This window comes from Limulus polyphemus, unplaced genomic scaffold, assembly GCF_000517525.1.
Source record: "Limulus polyphemus unplaced genomic scaffold, Limulus_polyphemus-2.1.2 Scaffold1557, whole genome shotgun sequence".
Classification (NCBI taxonomy): domain Eukaryota; kingdom Metazoa; phylum Arthropoda; class Merostomata; order Xiphosura; family Limulidae; genus Limulus; species Limulus polyphemus.
This window is the reverse complement of record NW_013667167.1, coordinates 173,582-193,747: the sequence shown is the minus strand read 5'-3', so window position 1 is coordinate 193,747 and position 20,166 is coordinate 173,582. Positions and strand designations below refer to the sequence as shown.

Genomic DNA, 20,166 nt, shown 5'->3' with positions numbered 1-20,166 from the left:
CAATTTCACATTTAAAAGGATCAATAAAAAACAGGAAGTGAAACGTTTACATTTTGTCCAGGTAAGGTACTATTGGCATGCAATAAAATATTCTTGCATATTCAAATACGATTATACGAAAAAAAATCATCAGGTAATTTCAAAGTCAATGGAGAGAGAGAGTTAAAATTTAAAAATCAAAGATGTATTTCCAATAATACTTACCTCCTCTCTCACTACAGCTTTTACTTGACTGCTAGGTTTTCCTTCCTTTGCCCATTTAAGCATTGGTCTGAATTTTTCTTGCTTGCTCCAGTCTTTTATTCCCCCACTTAATTGCCCTTGGCAATATCTGTCACATGACACTCTCCACCTACGTCAATATGCCCTTTATACTGGTACTGTATATAAGCACCTCATTCAGATAATATTATAATATATATATATATATATATATAAGAGCTGGTGTTAGAGACTATGAAATGGGTCAGTCTCAAAAAAGTGATAATATTATCTTACATTATATTATATATATATATGGTGGGCAGAGCACAGATAGCCCATTGTGTAGCTTTGTGCTTAATTGCAAACAAACAAACAGTAACTTAAACTGCATAAAATAATTTGCCCAGTGTTTTTTTTTTGTTCATTATCAGTTCTCATGTTAACAAACTTTTTGTCTTTAGTCACCATTTTAAGCTCACTATTGGCAAGTTTGTTTGTTTTTGTTGTTGTTCTGTTTGAGTGGAGAATTTTCTCAGATGTTGACTGCTGTATAATGGCCAGTTTTGACATTGAGTAACTTTTCATACCCACACATCTTTTGAAGAGCCTATTCATATCTTTCTAAACCACATTTTGCTTAGTAATAATCTTTACTCTGGTTTTAAGCAACAGCAACTTGAACAGTTATTTCAAACCTGAGAGAGTCATTTTGATTTTAGTGCTCACATTTTTTGATGCATCTCTGCTAGGACTGAACCTTGGAGACCTGTTGTTTTTTTTTTTTATGCAGTGAATGAATGTGTATAGACAGGTGTTCTACAAAATTGAAATTGCCTTTTTACATTTTCATAAGAGTAAGAACACATATTCTGGATTACATGAGCTCTTTAGACTTGTGTAGAAAACTTACAGGGTTCCCACAGCTCTTATAACACAGTTCATTGTTATTTTTAAGGGTTTTAAAAAGTACTTAATTTTGACTGAAGTCCCTTTTAGTTTTGTCAAATGAATACTTTACCTGTGTTCTTTTTCCCTATCATCAAACAGAGTCATATTCTGGTCAATGAAGTTAAGCTTAAGGTACAACTGAGTCTGTGAATGGTTTACATAATAAGCATGTCTTGTAACAACTTCATAGCTTAACCAGTGAGTGATTAGTATTATTAAATTTAATTACAGTTATTGTTGAAAATTTTTTGAGTCATTATGAAGTCCTTAAATTTTAGAGTGGAAAAAGAGTGGGAACCCTGATTTACCTATGGAAGATAAAGATTAGTTATACTTTGTGAATATATAGTTTAAACAATAGAATAACTAGTGTACAAAATGTGTCTGTTAAGAGAAAGTAACCTGGTTTGATATTTTTATACCAGACTATATTGTTTTTTTTTAAATGCAAAACCTCCCATTTAAACAGAATTTACAATTTCCAAAACATACCTCCTCTCACATTACAGCTATTACTCGACTTCTTTTGGCCAAATAAGCATTGATCTGAATTTTTCTCACTTGCCCCAGTTTTTTATTCCCCACTTAATTGCCATTGGCAATGTCTGCCACGTGACAATCTCCACCTATGTCAATGAGCCCTCTATCCTTGCACTGTATATAAGCACATCATTCAGATAATATTATCACTTGTTCTCAACAAAGCATTTGTGATGGGTTTCTCTGTACTACGATCGTTGAAGATACTTTGAGCATTATGTGTTATCTAGTTGAATTTTGTAAAAAAAAAAAAAAATTCCGTTTGTTAAACCCATATATGGTATGAATTTCCAGATTATTATTTCGGGCATGGAGGCAAATTAGGTCTCTCCTATCCCACTTCTGATATCTAGTGTTGCTCAACAATTGGAGGGGGGGGGTCACATTCAGGTTTGGTGGTGTTCCTGTAGGGGGCTGTGAGGCTGTAGTCGAGGGTGATCCTTACCATCCTGGAGAGAATTTGGATTTGCTTTTTCCTGCACTTTCCTTTATTCTGTTGGCTTCTCAGCAGGCTACTTTAGGATCAGCTTCCTCAGATTCCTTTTCTTCAGTTGGTCTATCGAGTGTGTGATGTTTTTGGTCGTTCCCCAGTTGCATTTGAGCTTGCACCTTCCTTAGTTCTCCCTCCATCCACTGATATTGTGGTTCATGCATGAGTTTTACTGCTCAGTTACATGAAGGGACAGCTAATCCTTGTCAGAATTACATGATTTATCCTACCACCACCAGGTGGAAGCATATTCCAACTCTCAAAGAATACATCTGCTCCTGGAAATTAGGGGTTCTAAAGTGGAGTCAGTAGTTAATCTGAATAGATTATAGGATTTGTCTCACCCTACATACAGTGCTGAGTTAATTATTATCCTTTGAAACTTTGTTAGAAGACTCAGGATCACCACATTCATTGATGATGAGTTGGAACCATTGTTAGTATGCACATTGGTTTGATTGTCAGCTTCTACAGTAATCCCTCTTGTCATTGACATTTTGACTTTCCTTGAGCTGTTACAGGGTGTAATAGTTTTTCCCTATTTGAGGGTCCAGATCCCCAACATCAGCCCTCAATTCTCACTCCAACACAATATATTGTCAGTTTGGGTATCTTTTTCATCACGTACCTCAGTTCCATCCATCTCCTTCTCCCACTGCACAGATGGCTCTTTCTATTTTTTGAATGTGAGCATCACTCAAATCCTTCATTCCTTTGGGACGAGTGCACAAGAGATCCCTTCAGGTCTTTATGTGACCAATGAATTATGAACAGCAATTCACTAGATTCCCTAGTTTCTTTATTCAGGATCATTCTCTTCTATCTCGAGAGGCAGTTAGATCAGAAATAATACTAATATATGAACTCCTCTGCTGCCACCTTATCCAGAGATCCATCTCTTCAGAGATGGGGGGGTGCATATTTAAACAGTCAGGAATTCCAGGGTCTACACATGGATGACGAGGTTTTCCTACACATTGTTTAAGACCTTCTTGCTGTTCAAAGAGCAATGTATCATGGTCTGGGCTTGTTAAGGGGAAAATCATCAGGCTTCACTTTGACAGTGCCATGGTGGTGTCTTGCATTTCCCGTTAAAGGGGCACTTGGTCCAGGGCTCTTTGTTTTTGAACCTTTGATCTTCTTTCTATGGAGCACTCCTATCATATCACCCTACTAGCTTGCCATGTTCCGTGGGTGATAACTTAAGTGGCAGATCAATTGTCTCCACCCAAACAGATTCTCCCAACAGAATGGATGCTGCATCATGAGGTTTTCTGTTGGATTGGCTTTCATTTTGAAACACTGATGATTGACATGTTGTCCACTCATAGGAACACCCAAATACTAGCAATTTGGTCTCTAGTGCCTCACCCTGAGGCTTTGGCAATAGATGCATTCTGTCGAGATAGGATTAATCCTCTAGGCCTTACACCGATTTGTATGTTACCCAAGGTACTAGCTATGATTCGTTTTAACCCATTGTTGGGTCTTGTTGATAGTACTGGATTGGCGACTACACCCTGGTTTCTGATTCTGCAGTACCTTCAGGAGTGCTCACCTCTTCCATCTCTGTTGAGGCAGCCATGATCTGACATTGTACATCCAGCTATCAAAAAGCTCAAGCTTCATGCACAGAGGTTATGCAGTCCTTTGCACGGCATCAGGGTTTAATTTCTAAGGTTGCCATGTATCTGTCTTAGTCTTTGCTTAGTCCCATGATGGACATTTATCAACAGAAATGGCACATATGTTGGCAATGTGTATTGAGAAGAGGTTGAACCCACTTCATTCAGAAGTGCCAACCATAACTCATTTTTGGACCTGGCTCTTTGAAAAGGATCTTGCATCTTCCACAATCACCCTGTATAAGGTGGCCTTATCGACTACCTTTTGATACTCAAGACGAAAAGTCTTTGAGTCCCCAGTACTCTCTGGCTTTCTCATGTTATTTTGGGTCCTTTTCCCAAGTGACTGTTTCAGTTACCTAACTTGTATATTAAGGTGGCATTACATGTCCTTGCTCAACATCAGTTTGAGTCTCATGTATCATGTATCACCTTTCCCTGAAGGTTTGATTTTCGTTGGTGCTGACCTACAGACATCACCGGTCTGAGTAGTTTGTGCTGATTGTGCATAGGACACTTTATCACTCTACCGAGGTCCTCAGACCAGGTTCTTATTCCCTAAGATACTGACAGCCAGAGAAGGGGATAAATCCTTTTCACCGATTCATCTGATCACTCACTATTTCTCACTTCTATGACCGATCATTTCTTATATCCAGTGAGGGTCTTGAAGTGTTACATTGCCTGCACTAATGCCTTTAGAGGTGCTAGACAACAACTTTTTCTTCATTGGGATCCTTTAGTTTCCCAGGATTTACCCCTGGTTAGATTGATGAAGTGGGTTTGAAATTGATCCAAGTCGCTTATTCAGGGCTCTCTTTGAAGGCAAGGAGACTTATGTGAGTCACATTTCATCAGATTCATCACATTTCTATGTTCTAAGTGGCCTGGTTGAATTACTCGCTGGAGGATATTGTATGGCTGGTATGTGGACCTCCCCCAATACTTTTATCTAAAAGTATTTGCATGATCTGGCTGTATCTTTCTATGAGAGTTTTCAACTACCCCCTTTAGCTATCTTAACCACATCCACTAGATTATACAGAGGGGTGAGTATTTTCATTGCCACTCTTGTTTGTCCTTTACCTTCCAGGGTGACGAGTGTTGCCCAGGCAGGTGTGCTTTTATCAAACCAGTTCTACACTAGCAACCAATAATTCATTATACTTTATCTAGGTTGCAACAGGTTCTGTAGAAATGAGGTGATCCATAAGACCACCTAGAGGCTGACTGGTTGGTATTACTCTACTATGCTGGACCATCACTCATGGACTATTGTGAGTGAAGCATAAGGGGATCCTGCTCATTCTTGCTGATCATTGGATTGAATAAATGAGGGTCAGTTTGCTCTTAAAAATTTAGTGAACTTGGTTCACCTATTGCACTGTTTCCAGAGCATTGTTCCTTAGGGGTCCCCAATGTGCATTACTCCCCCAGATTCTACTAGTGTAGCTAGAGAATTCTTACTATACTCAGTGTACAGTCACAGGTGTGGTAGACAGAGGTTATTTCTCATGAGTTCTAATGAATTCCTCCAGTCTTGGAGAAGATGATGAAGTTGGGGTTCCTTCTACCTGGGACCCCGGATTCTTTTCCCAGATGTTGGTAGGAGAGGCACCAGGTTATGCTGAAGCCAACATGTTTGGCTATACAGTTGGGTTGAGCATGGCCCTTCTTTTTTGATCAATATTGGTTCCATACACTGTTCATGGAAGAGGATCCATTGTCTCCTCGTAATTCGAAATGCAGAGTGATCCCATCCTAGTTACTTGGTTGAGTGAAGTTTGTTCCACATTCTCCCTATAATTCTGGAGGCAAGAAGAATTTACCAATTGGTTGGGGACTGAAGATGTGTGTGCATAATTTTAGATCAGATGAGTTCTGTTTCCTCAGGTTGAATATGGCATACAGGATCCCATCATTCTGAGTTTTGGGTTGTTTGTCCACCTCAGTGTTGCTTACCTTTTCCTAGTGATTCCAGTGGCTAGGAACACATCACAGGTTGGGATCTACTCACAAGTATATATATATATTGTGATCCAACTGCCCTAGTCACCAATGTGGGGGATAAAGGGACCATGGCCCTATAATCCCAACCCCGAGCAGTGGAACCTCATCTATCTGGTTGAGGCCTGACTGATAGTAAGAACAGATCATGTAAAATTCCATCCACAGTACATGAATTATGTTTCGGGTGAACAGCACACCTGTTCTGGATGTAGTGTGGTTTCCCCCACTAAAGTCCTAATCTTCTATTTGCACACCCATGATCTATGTAGATGCCTTCTGTATGGATGATGCCCTCACCAGCTCCTGCATCTTATCAATGCAGGATTCTAGCTGTAGTGTGACAGGAGGTAAGTATGTTTTGGAAGTTAAGTTAACATTTTCTTAAATCAAAAATGGATTTACAATAATACTTAACTCCACTGACACTCTCCCACCCTTCCTTCCCACTAATTGACCAGCATGTGCTCTCCTTATCTGTGTCCCTCGACACACCCTTGGAGGCTGTAGCCATACGTGTTTCCTTGGGTTGTGCCATCACTGTTTGTTTTCTCTACCTGTCTCCTGGGGAGACTTATGATCAATCGACCTTGATGCTCTTGTTGACCAGTTGCCACCTCCCTTTTTACTTCTGGGAGACTTTAATAGACACAACCCCCTCTGGGGTGGTGCTGATATTGATGGGAGGGGTCTTCAATACTGGAACATATACTTATTTTCATGCACCTAGTCAGTCTTTTACTGCCATTGATCTCTCGATTTGCTCCCCTGCACTTTTCACTCACTTTTCTTGGATGGCTTTTCATTTTTTCATTTTGCAGTTTTTTTTGGCCTTTTTTATGTTTTCAATTTTTTTTACCACTACTTTGCCCTCTGTTGATGGATCTTCACCAAATTTGGCATGAAGATTTGTTGGGTCGATGGGGAGACATGCAAATTTGCAGTTTCACGTTTTATGTTTAGCAGTTTTTATGGGCATTTTTGCATTTTTTACAATTACATATAAGGGAAGCTACTTTTCGTGTCCTAAGATAACCTTTCATTAATCAAGAATTTAAATAACTACAGTTTGTATTAGTTCTGAAGGTAATTTAAAACATTTTTGATCTTAAAACTTATGTTTTATTTCTAGGCAGAAAATGTACAAAATTTCATGAATAGGGATAGAAGAAAAGGGTCTTTAGAAAAATTCAAATCTATGTTGAGCCGTGACATAGAGTTGGAAAGAAAGGGAAAAGAAGGTAAAGCTCAGTTCAGAAAATTCTGTAATGCCAGTACATGATTAAGTACATTTTTTTATCAATTCATATTAAGAAAATATATGTATCCAATATATATTTATTCTAACGTAGAAAATGAGATAAGAAAGGAATGATTTTAGTTTATAATTAATGCACACTAAAAAACAGCATATAAGAACAGAAAATGCAGAAAGGCAGACTATTAGGTGAAATAAAATTTAATGATATTTTGATTAATTAGAAAAAATTTTTGTTACTTTGATTATATGTTTTAGGGGGTATAAATTTGAGCATTGAAAATCAGTTTCATTTTATAATTTACATTATAATTTACTTTAATAGGAGTGGAAAATCTAGGAAAAGCATTCATCGAGAATCCAAATTTTGGTAATTTGGATGCGCAACAAGATGTGGGACAGAAACTTTACAATGTAAGCAGTGCATATGTAAATATAGATCTCATCTTAGAATAAATATTTTTTCTTATTAAGTAACTTGTTTAAAGTCTTTCATATTTGAAAACATAAGGCAGTTTAGCTATTCAATATAAAAATGTGTATAAAGCTGTATAAAAAACATGGGTATTACAAAAGGGCAAACTACACTTTCTTAATACAAAATAAGATAAAGAAGACACTGAAATAAACTAGTATATATATAAAGAACTACTTTAGCATGTTAAAAAATAAACAGCAAAATTCTTGATTTTCAAATAAACAGTTGAAAAGGACTTCTGGAATTTTATTTAATATCAGTAACTTAAGTCCCCCAGTGGCACAGCAGTATGTCTGCGGCCTTAAAACGCTAGAATCTGGGTTTCGGTACCCGCCAGCAGTGCCACCCCTCTGTGTACCCACCCATCACACAACCTGTCATTCCGGTACAAAGAAAACTGCCAAAGGGTGACTGTACTGGCAGGTTTCAGACATGTTTCCTGTAAGGAGAGACACGTGGGATGATAGGAGTCAATCAAGGCCTTAATGTCATCAAGATCAGAACGAAAACCTCAACAGTTCCACTGTATCAAAGTGGCCAATTTTATGTAGGTTTAGGAGAACAGGGTAGAGAACCCTTCGGTTTACGACCACGCCGTTTTTCTTTACTAGATGGAGGTCGATCGACCTCCATGGATCTTGCCCTTGAATGAGCGAGCAGATCTCTGTCATCAGAGTGAGAATCCAATGACTGAGGATGTGATAAAAAAATCGTCCGGCATTTAGGGGCCAAAGAAGGACCTGCACAAACACCAGAGGCTGGTGCTAGAGGAGGTTGACCCAGGCAGTCACTGGAAAGAACAGTGGGGACAGAGATTGGAGTAGATGTAGATCTATTGACTCTATTATCCATGGAGGGCAGAAGACCCCGCACATGGCGTGAAAAAGACTCAGATGGAGGCACGGAAAGGTCTGTCTGCACTCCCACTGTAGCAGTGGAGCATAGTGCAGAGGCATATGTCCGAGATGTATTTGGGAACAATAGCTTCCGAGCCTCAGGATAAGAGATGTTATTAAGAGTCTTCAAAGCTGTACCTCTTTCTCCTCCACCCACTTAGGGCAAGAATTAAAGTAAGAGGGGTGGGAACCACTACAATTAACACAGTGAGGGTCCATTTTGCACTCGTAGGAGTCATAGTCCTTGCCACCACAACGAGCACACATCACAGAACCACGACAAGATGTCTTTGAGTGACAGAACTGCTGACACTGAAAACATTGGAGAGGGTTGGGAATACAGGGTCGTACCTTACAGTTCAAATAACCTGCCTTAACGGCGACAGGTGGACGTGGTGATGAAAACATCAAAATCAAAACTGATGTCGGCACCATAATTCCATCTTGACGAGTGGAGATCCTTCGAACTGCTGAAACTCCTTGGCTGGAGAAACCAGCAAGGATCTCCGACTCGGGGATAGACTTCAAGTCCCTCTCAACAATAACTCCTCGTGAGGAATTCATGGAAGCATGGGGAGTAGCCTCAATGGGTATATCCCCAATGGCCTTTGAATTCAAGAGGAGTTCACTGTGCTTAACTGTGGATGTTTCTACTAAGATATTTCCAGAACGGAGCTTCTTAACTGACTTTGGAGAGCCAGCAAGCCCCTCTAAGCTCTTCTGAATAAAAAAGGGTGACATTTGCCCTAAAGATTTATCAGACAATGAATGCAGGATCAAAAAGCGAGATATAGGTGTACTTTGTTGTTGTTCAGAGTCTTCTAGGCATGGTCGTTTACCAATTAGCAGATTGTTAACATTTTTTTTATTTGGAATGGGAGGATCCATAATTAAGGAGAGAGATTCAGTGCCCACTGACCCTACCCGCCATGGAGTCCTACGAGGGGACATACTACAATGTGAAACAAGGACACTGCAGCAACGCCAGGGTTTCATGAGCACTATACCCAGACACTAGTATCAGACACAATGTCCACAACACCCATTGAGAACGCCCAACACTGGTACTCAGTTGACCATAGCCCCATTGAACCAGCCGATTGACCCTAGGGTGGCTACCCCAAGGCCACCCATCTACAGGAAATCAAGGCCAAAGTGGTGTGTTGCAGTGCCCCAGACACCACTCAACCACCAGGATCCTCTCCTCCTCTTCACGGGTCCCCACGCACGGCAAACACGTGGAGGAAGTAATTGAAAATACAGAACCTTCTCTGGGAGGTCCCCTCACCATGTACAGGAATCCACGTCGAGGGGAACAATGGAGGAACCACGTAAAAAGGGACAAAGCATAACATGAAACCCTGGCCAAGGTATTGAAGACTACCAACCACAGATCTCCAGAAGACTATCATAATCATGGTGTAGGGTTTCAAAGAGGAGATGAAAAGATTAGAAGTAATGAAGGAGATGGGTAAAAAAGGTAAAAAATAGGTAAAAGAGTCTCCAGGGATTGGGAATCCAAGAATGGAAAAGGGAATGGCTATAAGCCATGACAATGAAATCCTAGGTTCAAGGAGGAAGAGGCATTACATAGTTTGTATGATGCTGATCCAGAAAAGTCAGCATGTATGGTAACAAGAAATAACCAAATAATCCTCAGCATGAGAGGTATTTAGATAATGAACAAGAATCAAAAGTCATAGGTGAAGGTAAAGAACAATCCTGAGAATTCAAATCCCCAAAGAGATATGGAGGAGGAACACTGACCTCTACATGTACAGAGGAGCCTAGTGCAAACCTGAAATATGGAATAGAGCTGATCAAAACAGTTGTCCTCTTTTACAGATTCTCAAAGAGGAAAATGTGCTGCTGATGTATAGACAGAGAGATAAGTTAATGAATACTATAATGAACAAATCACACACTGAACAATGGCAGTATCATTCTCCACAGACAATGATTCTCCAATGGCCACAAACAAAGTAGGGTTAGTGTTTGCTATATTGCCAGAAACTTGGGAGGGAGTAGTAGTCACCATCAATTGAGAATTCATTCAGATTAAAGGAATTATCTATATTTTTTTCTTGTAATTGAAAGGTGATTTATGTTGAAATAAAACAAAATGAACAAAGGTTAACATTGGAATAAAGGCAATGCAAATATTGCTCCATTGAACATAGTTCAATCTTTGAGAAATACATCCATTCACAACAGTAATGAGGAAAAGAGTAAAATTTATTTTGAGTGCAAGTGCTTATGGGGATTTACTGTACATAGAAGATATATCACCCTCCCATTGATGGAGGGCTACTGTTGCATGATGATTACCTCATGCACTAGTACAGTTCACATTAAAACACATCTTAGGTGAGAGATAGCTCAAGGCTAGTGGCATGCAGAAAAACTCAAAGACAGACATTCGAGGAACAGGTATTGTGTGTACAGAGGTGCGGATATCATTTCAGAATTCTTCTTTACATAAAGCTTCTTATGCTTTGTCTACCTTTGGAGGCAAAACTAGTCACTTGATAGTGCGTTGTTGTTTTTTTTGTAATAGCTTGCACAAAACTACCCGAGGGCTATCTGTGCCAGCGGCCTGTAAATTTAAAGTGATAGAGAGACAGTAGGTGGCTGGCTAGTCAAAATCACCCACCACCAACAAAAAACAGGATAGGCATTTACATTATATTGCCCCCACTAATAACCAGTTGCAATTATGAATAAGAAAAGGAAATGTCATACAATGAACAATATAAAAACTGAGGTACACATGATAGATATCTACAGGACGATTACTATTGGACAGAGGCAGGTATGTTAAGATAATGATAAAAAAGAACAAAAATGGGAAGAATTACCACTTACCCCCACTGGAGCCTCAAAAGGAAATTCTTGGGGCTATGAAGGATTTATTATAATTGGCAGTGGTCTGCTAGATGATCTTCTCGCTATGAGACAAGGCTTTTTTGGGTTTGTGTGAATTCAACCTGATGTTTTGTGCTTTATGGAAATACTTCCAGTCTTCCTACTGTTGACATAAGGCTCATGCCTCCATACACATAGCTGCCTCAGTTCTTCCCATTGTTTGGAATGTTTCTGAATATATTTATCTATATATTCTGGATTAGGTTTCAGGATGTAGCGATCCCACTAAAAGCATATGCACATTTGAAGTTGTTGATACTTTGCCACCTTAAATCCTTCAATTTGACACTTTATATGCCCCCATTGATGACTATTAATCTCCATCAGCTCAGGTTTCACTGAAGATGGTGTGGCCTTCTTTGTTTGTGTCAATGGTAGTGGTTGGCTAGGATCCACTTGTGACTTAACTGACAAGAACAGCAAGAGCTTCTATTAGCAGCTCATGAACTGATGTGACATTAGTTGTTGTTGTAGCAAATGGCCTACATATATAGCATTCTGACCACTATTGTGTTTGTTGGACTGGACTGAGTGAAACATGTTGTCAGCAACAGATATGACAAATATAGTGTGGTTGAAATACTATTATTATACACTCTTCTAGTTCTTGAAAATCCATAAGGGATTAGATTTGAAACGTAGTGTTAAAAATATAATAGGCCTAACATAATGTCTTTTGACAAATATAACTAATTACTACTCAGATTGGTAGTGCAAGCAATACTTGCAAAATGTCATACAAATATATTACAACTGAAAGCTGCTACACTGCCCAGAAATTAAAGGTCTTGATGATCTTTCTGTCCCACTAATCTACTGATCAACAAACCATCCTTCTTTGGTAATAAACTAATGGCAGTCACACAATGTAATGTATACATATCACCAGGAAACACCATTGAATATTTCAGAAAGTAAGGAATGCCAAATCCTTTCAGTCCTTGACCTTACAATCAAGTGACGGTCCTAAATGCTTGTCTGGCAATTAATCCCAGCCATATCAACTCGGAGGTCATGGTCAGCATCTTACTCAACCATTAGAACTGTATGCAGCTCCATAATTGGAATTTCCTTGTCTGACTCCTCTCAGACAAACACATAAGTGCTTCAGAATCTTCCTTCTCATCAGCTGAGTCAAAATAATACAAAGCAGTGCTTTAAATATCCTTTGCATCATTAGTAAAAAAATCTAATTCTTGATCTAGCCAATGCTCAAGTGATTCTTCACTGACATATGGCCTTATCTTGTGAACATGCTCAACTCATATATACCATATTACCTCTGTAATTTGTAGCTTGATGGACCAAGTTGCCAAAAACAAAATAAGGACCTGACAAGCAGTTTTAGATCATCATCTCTTGTCATCCAGTTTGGCTTGCTATTATCCAGAAGTCAAGTCTAAAGTGCTGAACCAAGGAGCACATTCCAATGCATCCAAACATTCGTCTGTCCATGGAAGCATAAATGCAGGCCAGTGCATTCACCTATCTAAAATAACACAAAACCCTGGTATGCTCTCCTCCTTCCTGACAATCACTACTGAGGACAACCCTATATGCTGTGAAGGCATTACAATTCCATCCTTTAAGATCTACCATATTTCAGTGCTAGCTACATCCCTAGTGCTCTAGGAAAATTGGTGTGGCAGTTGTTAATTGGATGTGCATCTCCTGTATTTATGTGATGGCGAGTTATATTTATCTGACCAAACTGTTCATAGAACCCATGAACACGTCAGCATATTTAAATAACAATTCACTGAACTTCAGAAACTGTTTTGAATCCACATTACTTGCACAGTCTTCATTTAGTAACTTCAGATGCATTGGTAACTGTATATTTGTTCTCAGTGCAGAACAACAAAAACTACCTTAGTAATACCACTAGATTCAATTATCTCCACTTTGTTTACTGCGCCTATAACTGTTCCAGCATGGAAATGAATAGCCAAATGTCTGTTATTAAATAGTCAAATCATAACTGTATCAATCCTCAGACAGGTAACTGTTTGAGCTAATGCTGCCTGCTTTCAGGACAAAAAACAGTGTATTTTATACACTTGTTCCATATCTCCATGCTAACAATAACAATTTACTAAACTTAGACCATAATACATCACAGAACATCATTTGTTTATTTTGAAGTATTTTGACTCTCCTTCAACATACGTTTGTGCAGTAAACACTTTTTGGGCCTAATCTGGTCAGCACTGGATGATATCCCTGTATCAATACAGTTTACCTAACAAGCTGACAAATTCCACAGTAGGTCAAGATTCAAATACCAGAACCAAAATTACTTTACAACTATCTTTATCCTAGCTTCTTAGCTAGCTATGATATTATTTCTTCTTTACAAGCATACCTTTAAACAAAACCATTAATACTTGTATATGTAAGCTCTCATGTAATAACATTTCTTTAGATGGCTTTTCTCAACCTCAATTTAAGACCATGTTGAACCTTACAATCAAGAATATTCATTTCTTATTTAACAGCACCCTCTTTGAATAAATAAATGGCATTGCAATGGGCTCCTCATTATATCCAAGAGTTCAATATTACCTAATGCATTCCTCTCTTTTAAAAATTTTTGACCAATCCCAAAGAATAACTATTTTTGCTAAAAAATTATCACTCTTTGAGGATATATCATCCATTTCTTGATTTTCAACCATTTTCCATAGTTTTTATATAGGTCTTGGCTGAAACCTTGGTATGGTGTAATATTAAGGTGTTTGAACATTTACTAATGAAACACAACTTTTAAAACAGCTATAAAGAAAGTTGAAATGTGATTGTATAGAAAAAAAAAAAAGAGTTAGACTGTCATGTATTAATAGACTCAATAGTATAGTGTTTGTAAATATTCCTTTCATTTTAAATTGTGAAAATACTTATGTGTTATATCTGTTTAAAAGGTAGAAATATTTTCTTCAATGATAAGACATCAGACAACTTCAGATAAGGTAAACCATATAATTTGGAGATCAGTTGAATGGGTAACAAAAAAACTTTATCAAAAGTTTAACTCAGTAACAAATGTGCAATGTTTGGAAAGGTTTTGTCATCACAGGAACATGTAGTTTACCTAGACACGAGAATATACAAACAGCTTGAAACAATGAAGTCGTATGACTGGAGATTACTTAAGGCTTAATACAGGTATTTTATTGCTGTTTGCTTCTTTCTTTAAAATTATGAAGTTTTTATTTTTTAAAAGATATACTATGGTTTTATTGAGTTGCAATGTTTGTAAAATTTTTGTTTTTATATTCACCAAGTAAAACTGTCATCAAACAGGATAATATTAGTGAGTACGATAGTTAATTATAAAATATTCTGATGAATCAAATCTTTACAGCTTATTATTTATCCTATTTAATAAAAAAAATTAATAAGTTGTCTAACAAACTATTTATTTATTTCTAATTGCAATTGTGATATGTTTTAAATAAAAACATTATTACCCTTATCAGTGATAGTAAAAAATGTTTTCATTATTTAATTATCAATTTATTTAATTTACAAACGACAAGTGTGGAATTACTGCATACTTAGAGAAAAAACTAATAATGACAATGTGGTGGTACTTAGACACCATTAGCAGTTCATTTTTTAAGTAGGAAATGTCCATAAAATTTGTGGCAAAATATATTTTTGAAAACACAAAATGATCAAATTATAATTTTCAGAACAGGTCAATGATATCAAATAAAGGATAATTCAAAAATTACTTTAAAAAAACCCAAAAATATGAATAAAAATGGAAAGATTAATACCATGTTAGCATATTGTAGTGGTTGAAAAAGTTATGAAGGTAGCACACACTTGCTTTTCTTTTGCTTGCTTGAATGGATTGCAGGGGTGTGTGTACTAATTGATTAATCAAATATAAGTCATTAGTGATCCCACCGATTACCCAATTAGCAAGCACCACTAATTGGCAAACTCAATTTCAAATATTATCTTATCAAGAAAATATGACTAATTTAGCTAAACACTGATAAACAATTTGTATAAATAAATTTTTTCATTATCTTACAACAAAGAGACATCACTGTCAATCTGTTGTGGTTCTTGCTGTTGTACAGGCTGGTTTAAAACAGCAAAGCGATTTTGTGTAAAAGTTCGAGACTGTTCTAAAGTCTTGGTAAAACTGAAACCTCCATTAGTTGATTTCTGGACAGCATCTTTTGGTGTCCATGTGTATTTATTCCGATCATAAATAACAGGTTGTGGTGTAACATTTCGACCTGTAAAAAAACAAAAAAGGAATTAGAAAAAATACATCTTCTAATTGAAAATGAGTTTCTATACCTTTATTTGGTATTTCTATTAAAGTTCTAAATAACCTCTTCATATTTTTCATATTTAAAATGCAATTGAGACCTATATTCCAATATATCCATTTCAATTTCACTTCAAAAACATATACAAACATGTAAGTAGCTGAGACTAAGAATTAACTAATTCAGTGTCTAACAGAAAATATTCAGGAATGATCTACCATCACCCTTCTCTCAGATTTGTCACACTCAGGAGGAAGCTTCTATTCCAGCAGCTATGAACTGGAAAGTGGCAAGGACTACTATACTCCACTGGAAGAGGAGAGTGGTGGGGAGTATGAAGGAATGTAACACTGTAAGACAGTGGAGTGGGAGACCATAAAAACCCGATTTAAAAAAGCAGGTCAGACCCAGTTTATTTAATTAGAACCAGATGAATGGGCAGCAGTCTCAACACTGCTTTATTCATGACAGTCCATGAGTTGGTACCATCTCGTTCGGGCCTTATTTATGAAGCAAAATACCATGAAGCAACCTCTAGTGTGTCAGAAAGAAACTGCTAACGAGGGAGCTACTAGAAGCCAGCCATTCTTGTAATGATAGAAAAGAAATCTTCGAGAGTGGAATCATTTGGCAAAACCCTTTACCACCCAACAAAAAAATATAAGGGGCTGAGTCCAGCCCTAATGGAAGGGCTCTGAATTGGTAGACCAGTCCTCATGGACAAACTGAAGGAAATGACGGGATGCAGGGGATATGGAGATATGCATCCAATGCATTGATATTGTCATCCATAAACATAGAGTAAACACCCACTGAAGAGATAGGTATAATTCCATGGTAAATTGAGGAAGGTCTATGTACCAGTTAAGATGGGAAAGGCTATGATCGGTTGCCAATACCCTGTCTTTTTGGGGACAACAAACAACCAGGAATAGAACCCTCAAAAGGACTGAGCCAGAGGTGCATTGGGAAAGAAGGTCCAGAAATACCTCAGAAAGATGCTGGCTGGATATGGGATTACAAGGAGAAGGGAGGGGGAACTGGGAATGGAGATAAGTGAGCAGGTGTGTGGAAAAGAAGGGAGAATCCTTCTGACAAGACTTGTAGAACCCAAGGATCTGCAGTAAAGGTTCTCCCTATGTGGACAAAATTATACAGCCTGGCCCTACAGGTCCTGTATGAACCAGATAGTCACTGATACTGTTGGAAGCAGATGGGTCAGTGGCAAAAACTTCAGTGATATGCTCTTGAACTCCAAGCAGAAGGAACAGGTAAGGGGAAGGATGAGATACAGGTATAGGAGCAGGGGAGGACTAAGACAGGCAAGAGGCCAAGAATGATAGGGAAGAATGGAGATGGGTTAACTCCACATGAGACCTGGACTGACACAAAAAGGGTGTCATCCGTAAATCTCTTAACGATGTGGGAGGAAAATACACCTGCATCAAAAAGGCATCTCTTCCCAAAAGATCCTAGCAAAACACAGGAGTCAAGTGTGAAAGGACAATGCTAAGGAGGACAAACACATCAATGTGGAAAAACAATAGGGAACAGCCATCCCTCAAGGGAACAACGGGTAGCCTCAGACAAAAGGTAAATAGAAGAGAGATGGCAAAGGAGGGAGGTTAAGGTTAAACAAAGGCAGGAGAATTGTTCCTGGGAGAAATGGACTGAGGTATCAGGGTTCAAGCCTCAAACTGGGATTAAAAAATCCAACTGTTGAGAATCCAAAAAAGGATTGCAAACTCCAATATTAGGCCAAAGCATGAGCTTCAGAAGATTGAGGGGGATGCAACATACTAATCCCCAAACATAATTGGTCAAGATACGCTATGCATGGACCCTAATATAAGGAGAGGGAGGAAAAACAAAAAATTTGGGAGCAGGTGTGTCATGTAAGAAGGAAGGAGAGAGGTCATATGACACTGGGGATTAAGACAAAGCATAACAAACCTGTGTTACCAAGTCCAGAAAGTCCAATGAAGGCCTAGAAGCATCAACTACAGCTGACAAAAGCTACACAGCAAAGGAAGGAGGAGGGAAAGGCTGTACAAGTCTTTGTTTTCCTGTCCAACATCCCCAGGGTAGGAAAAAAACTGGTTGAGGGTTAGGAGAGCCCCATCCTGCATGATCACTAACATTTCCCATCAGATAAGACCAGAAATCTACTCTGCCAATAACTTTGGATCCATGGTCACAGCAAAAGATGGTTGAATCATGATAGTAGTAGTGGTTGAAGTTGTCATGAAAATAGCTGCAAATTCATCACTGAATTTTGAGTGGTAGGGTACAACAAGATGAAAAATGTAACTGAAAAAATAAAGAGCTGTTGTCGAAAAAGAAAGAAGAAAAGTATTGCACGAAAAAATTCAACTCGTACTGAATTGCTGTTAGATTATCAAACACTGAAAACTCAAAACATCTAAACACTTGAGTGCCAAATCGAGAAGTGAAGTTAGACTATGTAATTCAGGGGAAGACAGCTGCACCAGATTGGTGGAGGGTTGTAGCTGGCTTTTGCATGCTACAGCACAGCTGTACCATGTTCAACAGGGGGGTAGGTGGGAGAATCAGGGCTCATGGCAAGCGAAAAAAACTGAGCATATAGAGGGCAACATTAATGGAGAAAAGCTATTACATGAGAGAAGTTAATGTATTGTATCAAATATTTAAATTAGACAAGTAAATTATAACACCGGTAAACAGGATGCTTGTTTTTAAATTTCTTCTTTTAGTTTGTTACTTATACAGTCATACCACTTGCATTTTCCCTTATTTTAAATATAAACAATATGAAAACATTTTTCTGAAGAAAATCTAGCTTCTAAACGATGACAAATCCATTCTGTAAGAAGTCTATATTACAATAATTGCAGGTGTCCTAGATTAGCCTAACTTTGATGAAACCTCTAGAATCCAGACACACTGTTAAAATGTCTAGAAGAAACCAAGGAGTGAAAAAATTACCCTGGTCAAGTTTGACATTACTATTGTTGCATCAGATGGAGATTTATTGGCTTAGGCCTTGACTGGATTGCTGCAAACTCCAGCTGTGTTGATTTCAAATAAACCTCAGAAAAAAAAAGCTTTTATGGGAATTAATAGCCTAGCCAGATAAAAACCTGAATGTGAATTTTTGATATTATAATGTAGTGTAAGAATGGATAGCCATTTCTTTATTAATTTTTAAAAAAAGGAGAGTCCATACCCCATGGACCCATGCCCTAGATCCACATTTGCTTTTTACAGCATTAAACAATGTTATTTATTTCTGGAAAAAAAGCAGGTAGTGAAGAAGAGAAATTAACAAATAAATAATTAAAGAATACATTTATTAACCCTGTGCACATGGCTGAACCAAAATACATCATGACCTTTTACATAGCTACATCTGAAATTTAAATAAAAAACTACTATCAATATATGTCAATAAACTTGGCATCAATACATACTTTATAATTCAAATTTTAATACTATATCAGTTTTAATTTTCTTAATTCAAATGGAAATATTTAAATAACTTCTTAATTTTCATTTCTGTGTATTATGTGACACTTCACTTCAACTTGTCTATCTCAGATATTCTTTTCACTACTATATTAAACTTGAGTTTTATACAAATTATAAATTTATAGTATAAATATTACTATGACAGAATCTAAATATATAGCATCCAATCTTCTTGCTTTACTGAATTATCAACTAGAAAGTCAAACACACTTTCTACACCTTGCTATCACACACTGTCTTTCAAAAAATGCCAACAGTGCTGTGTGACATTTATTATTAATCATTCATAACCAATAGGAATAGGTTTTAAGTTACTGTTTTATGTTTAATACTAGCTTGTCCTGATTACAGATTTTGAATTAACATTACATAATATTTTGAGACAACATGGGACCTACTGGTCCATCTTGGCTGTTCCATCCTCAAAAATAAATTAAAATGATTAAAAATAATTCAATTAAAAAATTTTAAACCCAGACATTTTCATTCATATACTTATCAAGCTTTTTCTGAAAATCACTTAATTTACTGCCTCTACAACATCTGAAGCCAACCCATTCCAAAGGCTAACCACCCTGATAGTAAAATAAAACTGTCTTAGCTGAAGATGTCTCCTACCTTGCCAAAATTATATTTGTGTCCCCTGGTCCTACTATTCTCATTGTTAAATATAAAAAAAAGATGATACATCAACACTATCAATTCCCTTTACAATCTTAAACACTTCAATCAGATCCCCCTCCTAACTTCTTTTTTCAAGAGAAAACAATTTGAGAGATTTCAGCCTCTCATCATATGACAACCCATCCATCCCAGGCACCATTCTAGTAACCCTTCTCTGAACCCTTTCCAATAATTCAATGTCCTTTCTAAGGTAAAGAGCCCAAGACTGAACAAAATATTCCAAATTTGGCCTAACCAGTGACCTGTACAAAGAAAGTATAACCTCTTTAAACTTGTATTCAATATTTCTACAAATACAACCTAAAATCC

At 37.5% G+C, this 20,166-nt stretch overlaps 1 protein-coding gene across 2 annotated transcripts in view; it reads right to left on the bottom strand.

Annotated features, from left to right (window-relative positions):
• The window catches only part of LOC106464079 (nucleoporin-like protein 2), a 106,493-nt gene that overhangs the window by 77,853 nt on the left and 8,474 nt on the right, over positions 1 to 20,166 (bottom strand). For both annotated transcript variants that reach the window (XM_013924191.2, XM_022391742.1), the window contains exon 2: positions 15,417 to 15,627. In XM_013924191.2, coding sequence (XP_013779645.1) covers positions 15,417 to 15,627 — 211 coding nt within the window. The remainder of the gene's footprint in view (positions 1 to 15,416; positions 15,628 to 20,166) is intronic.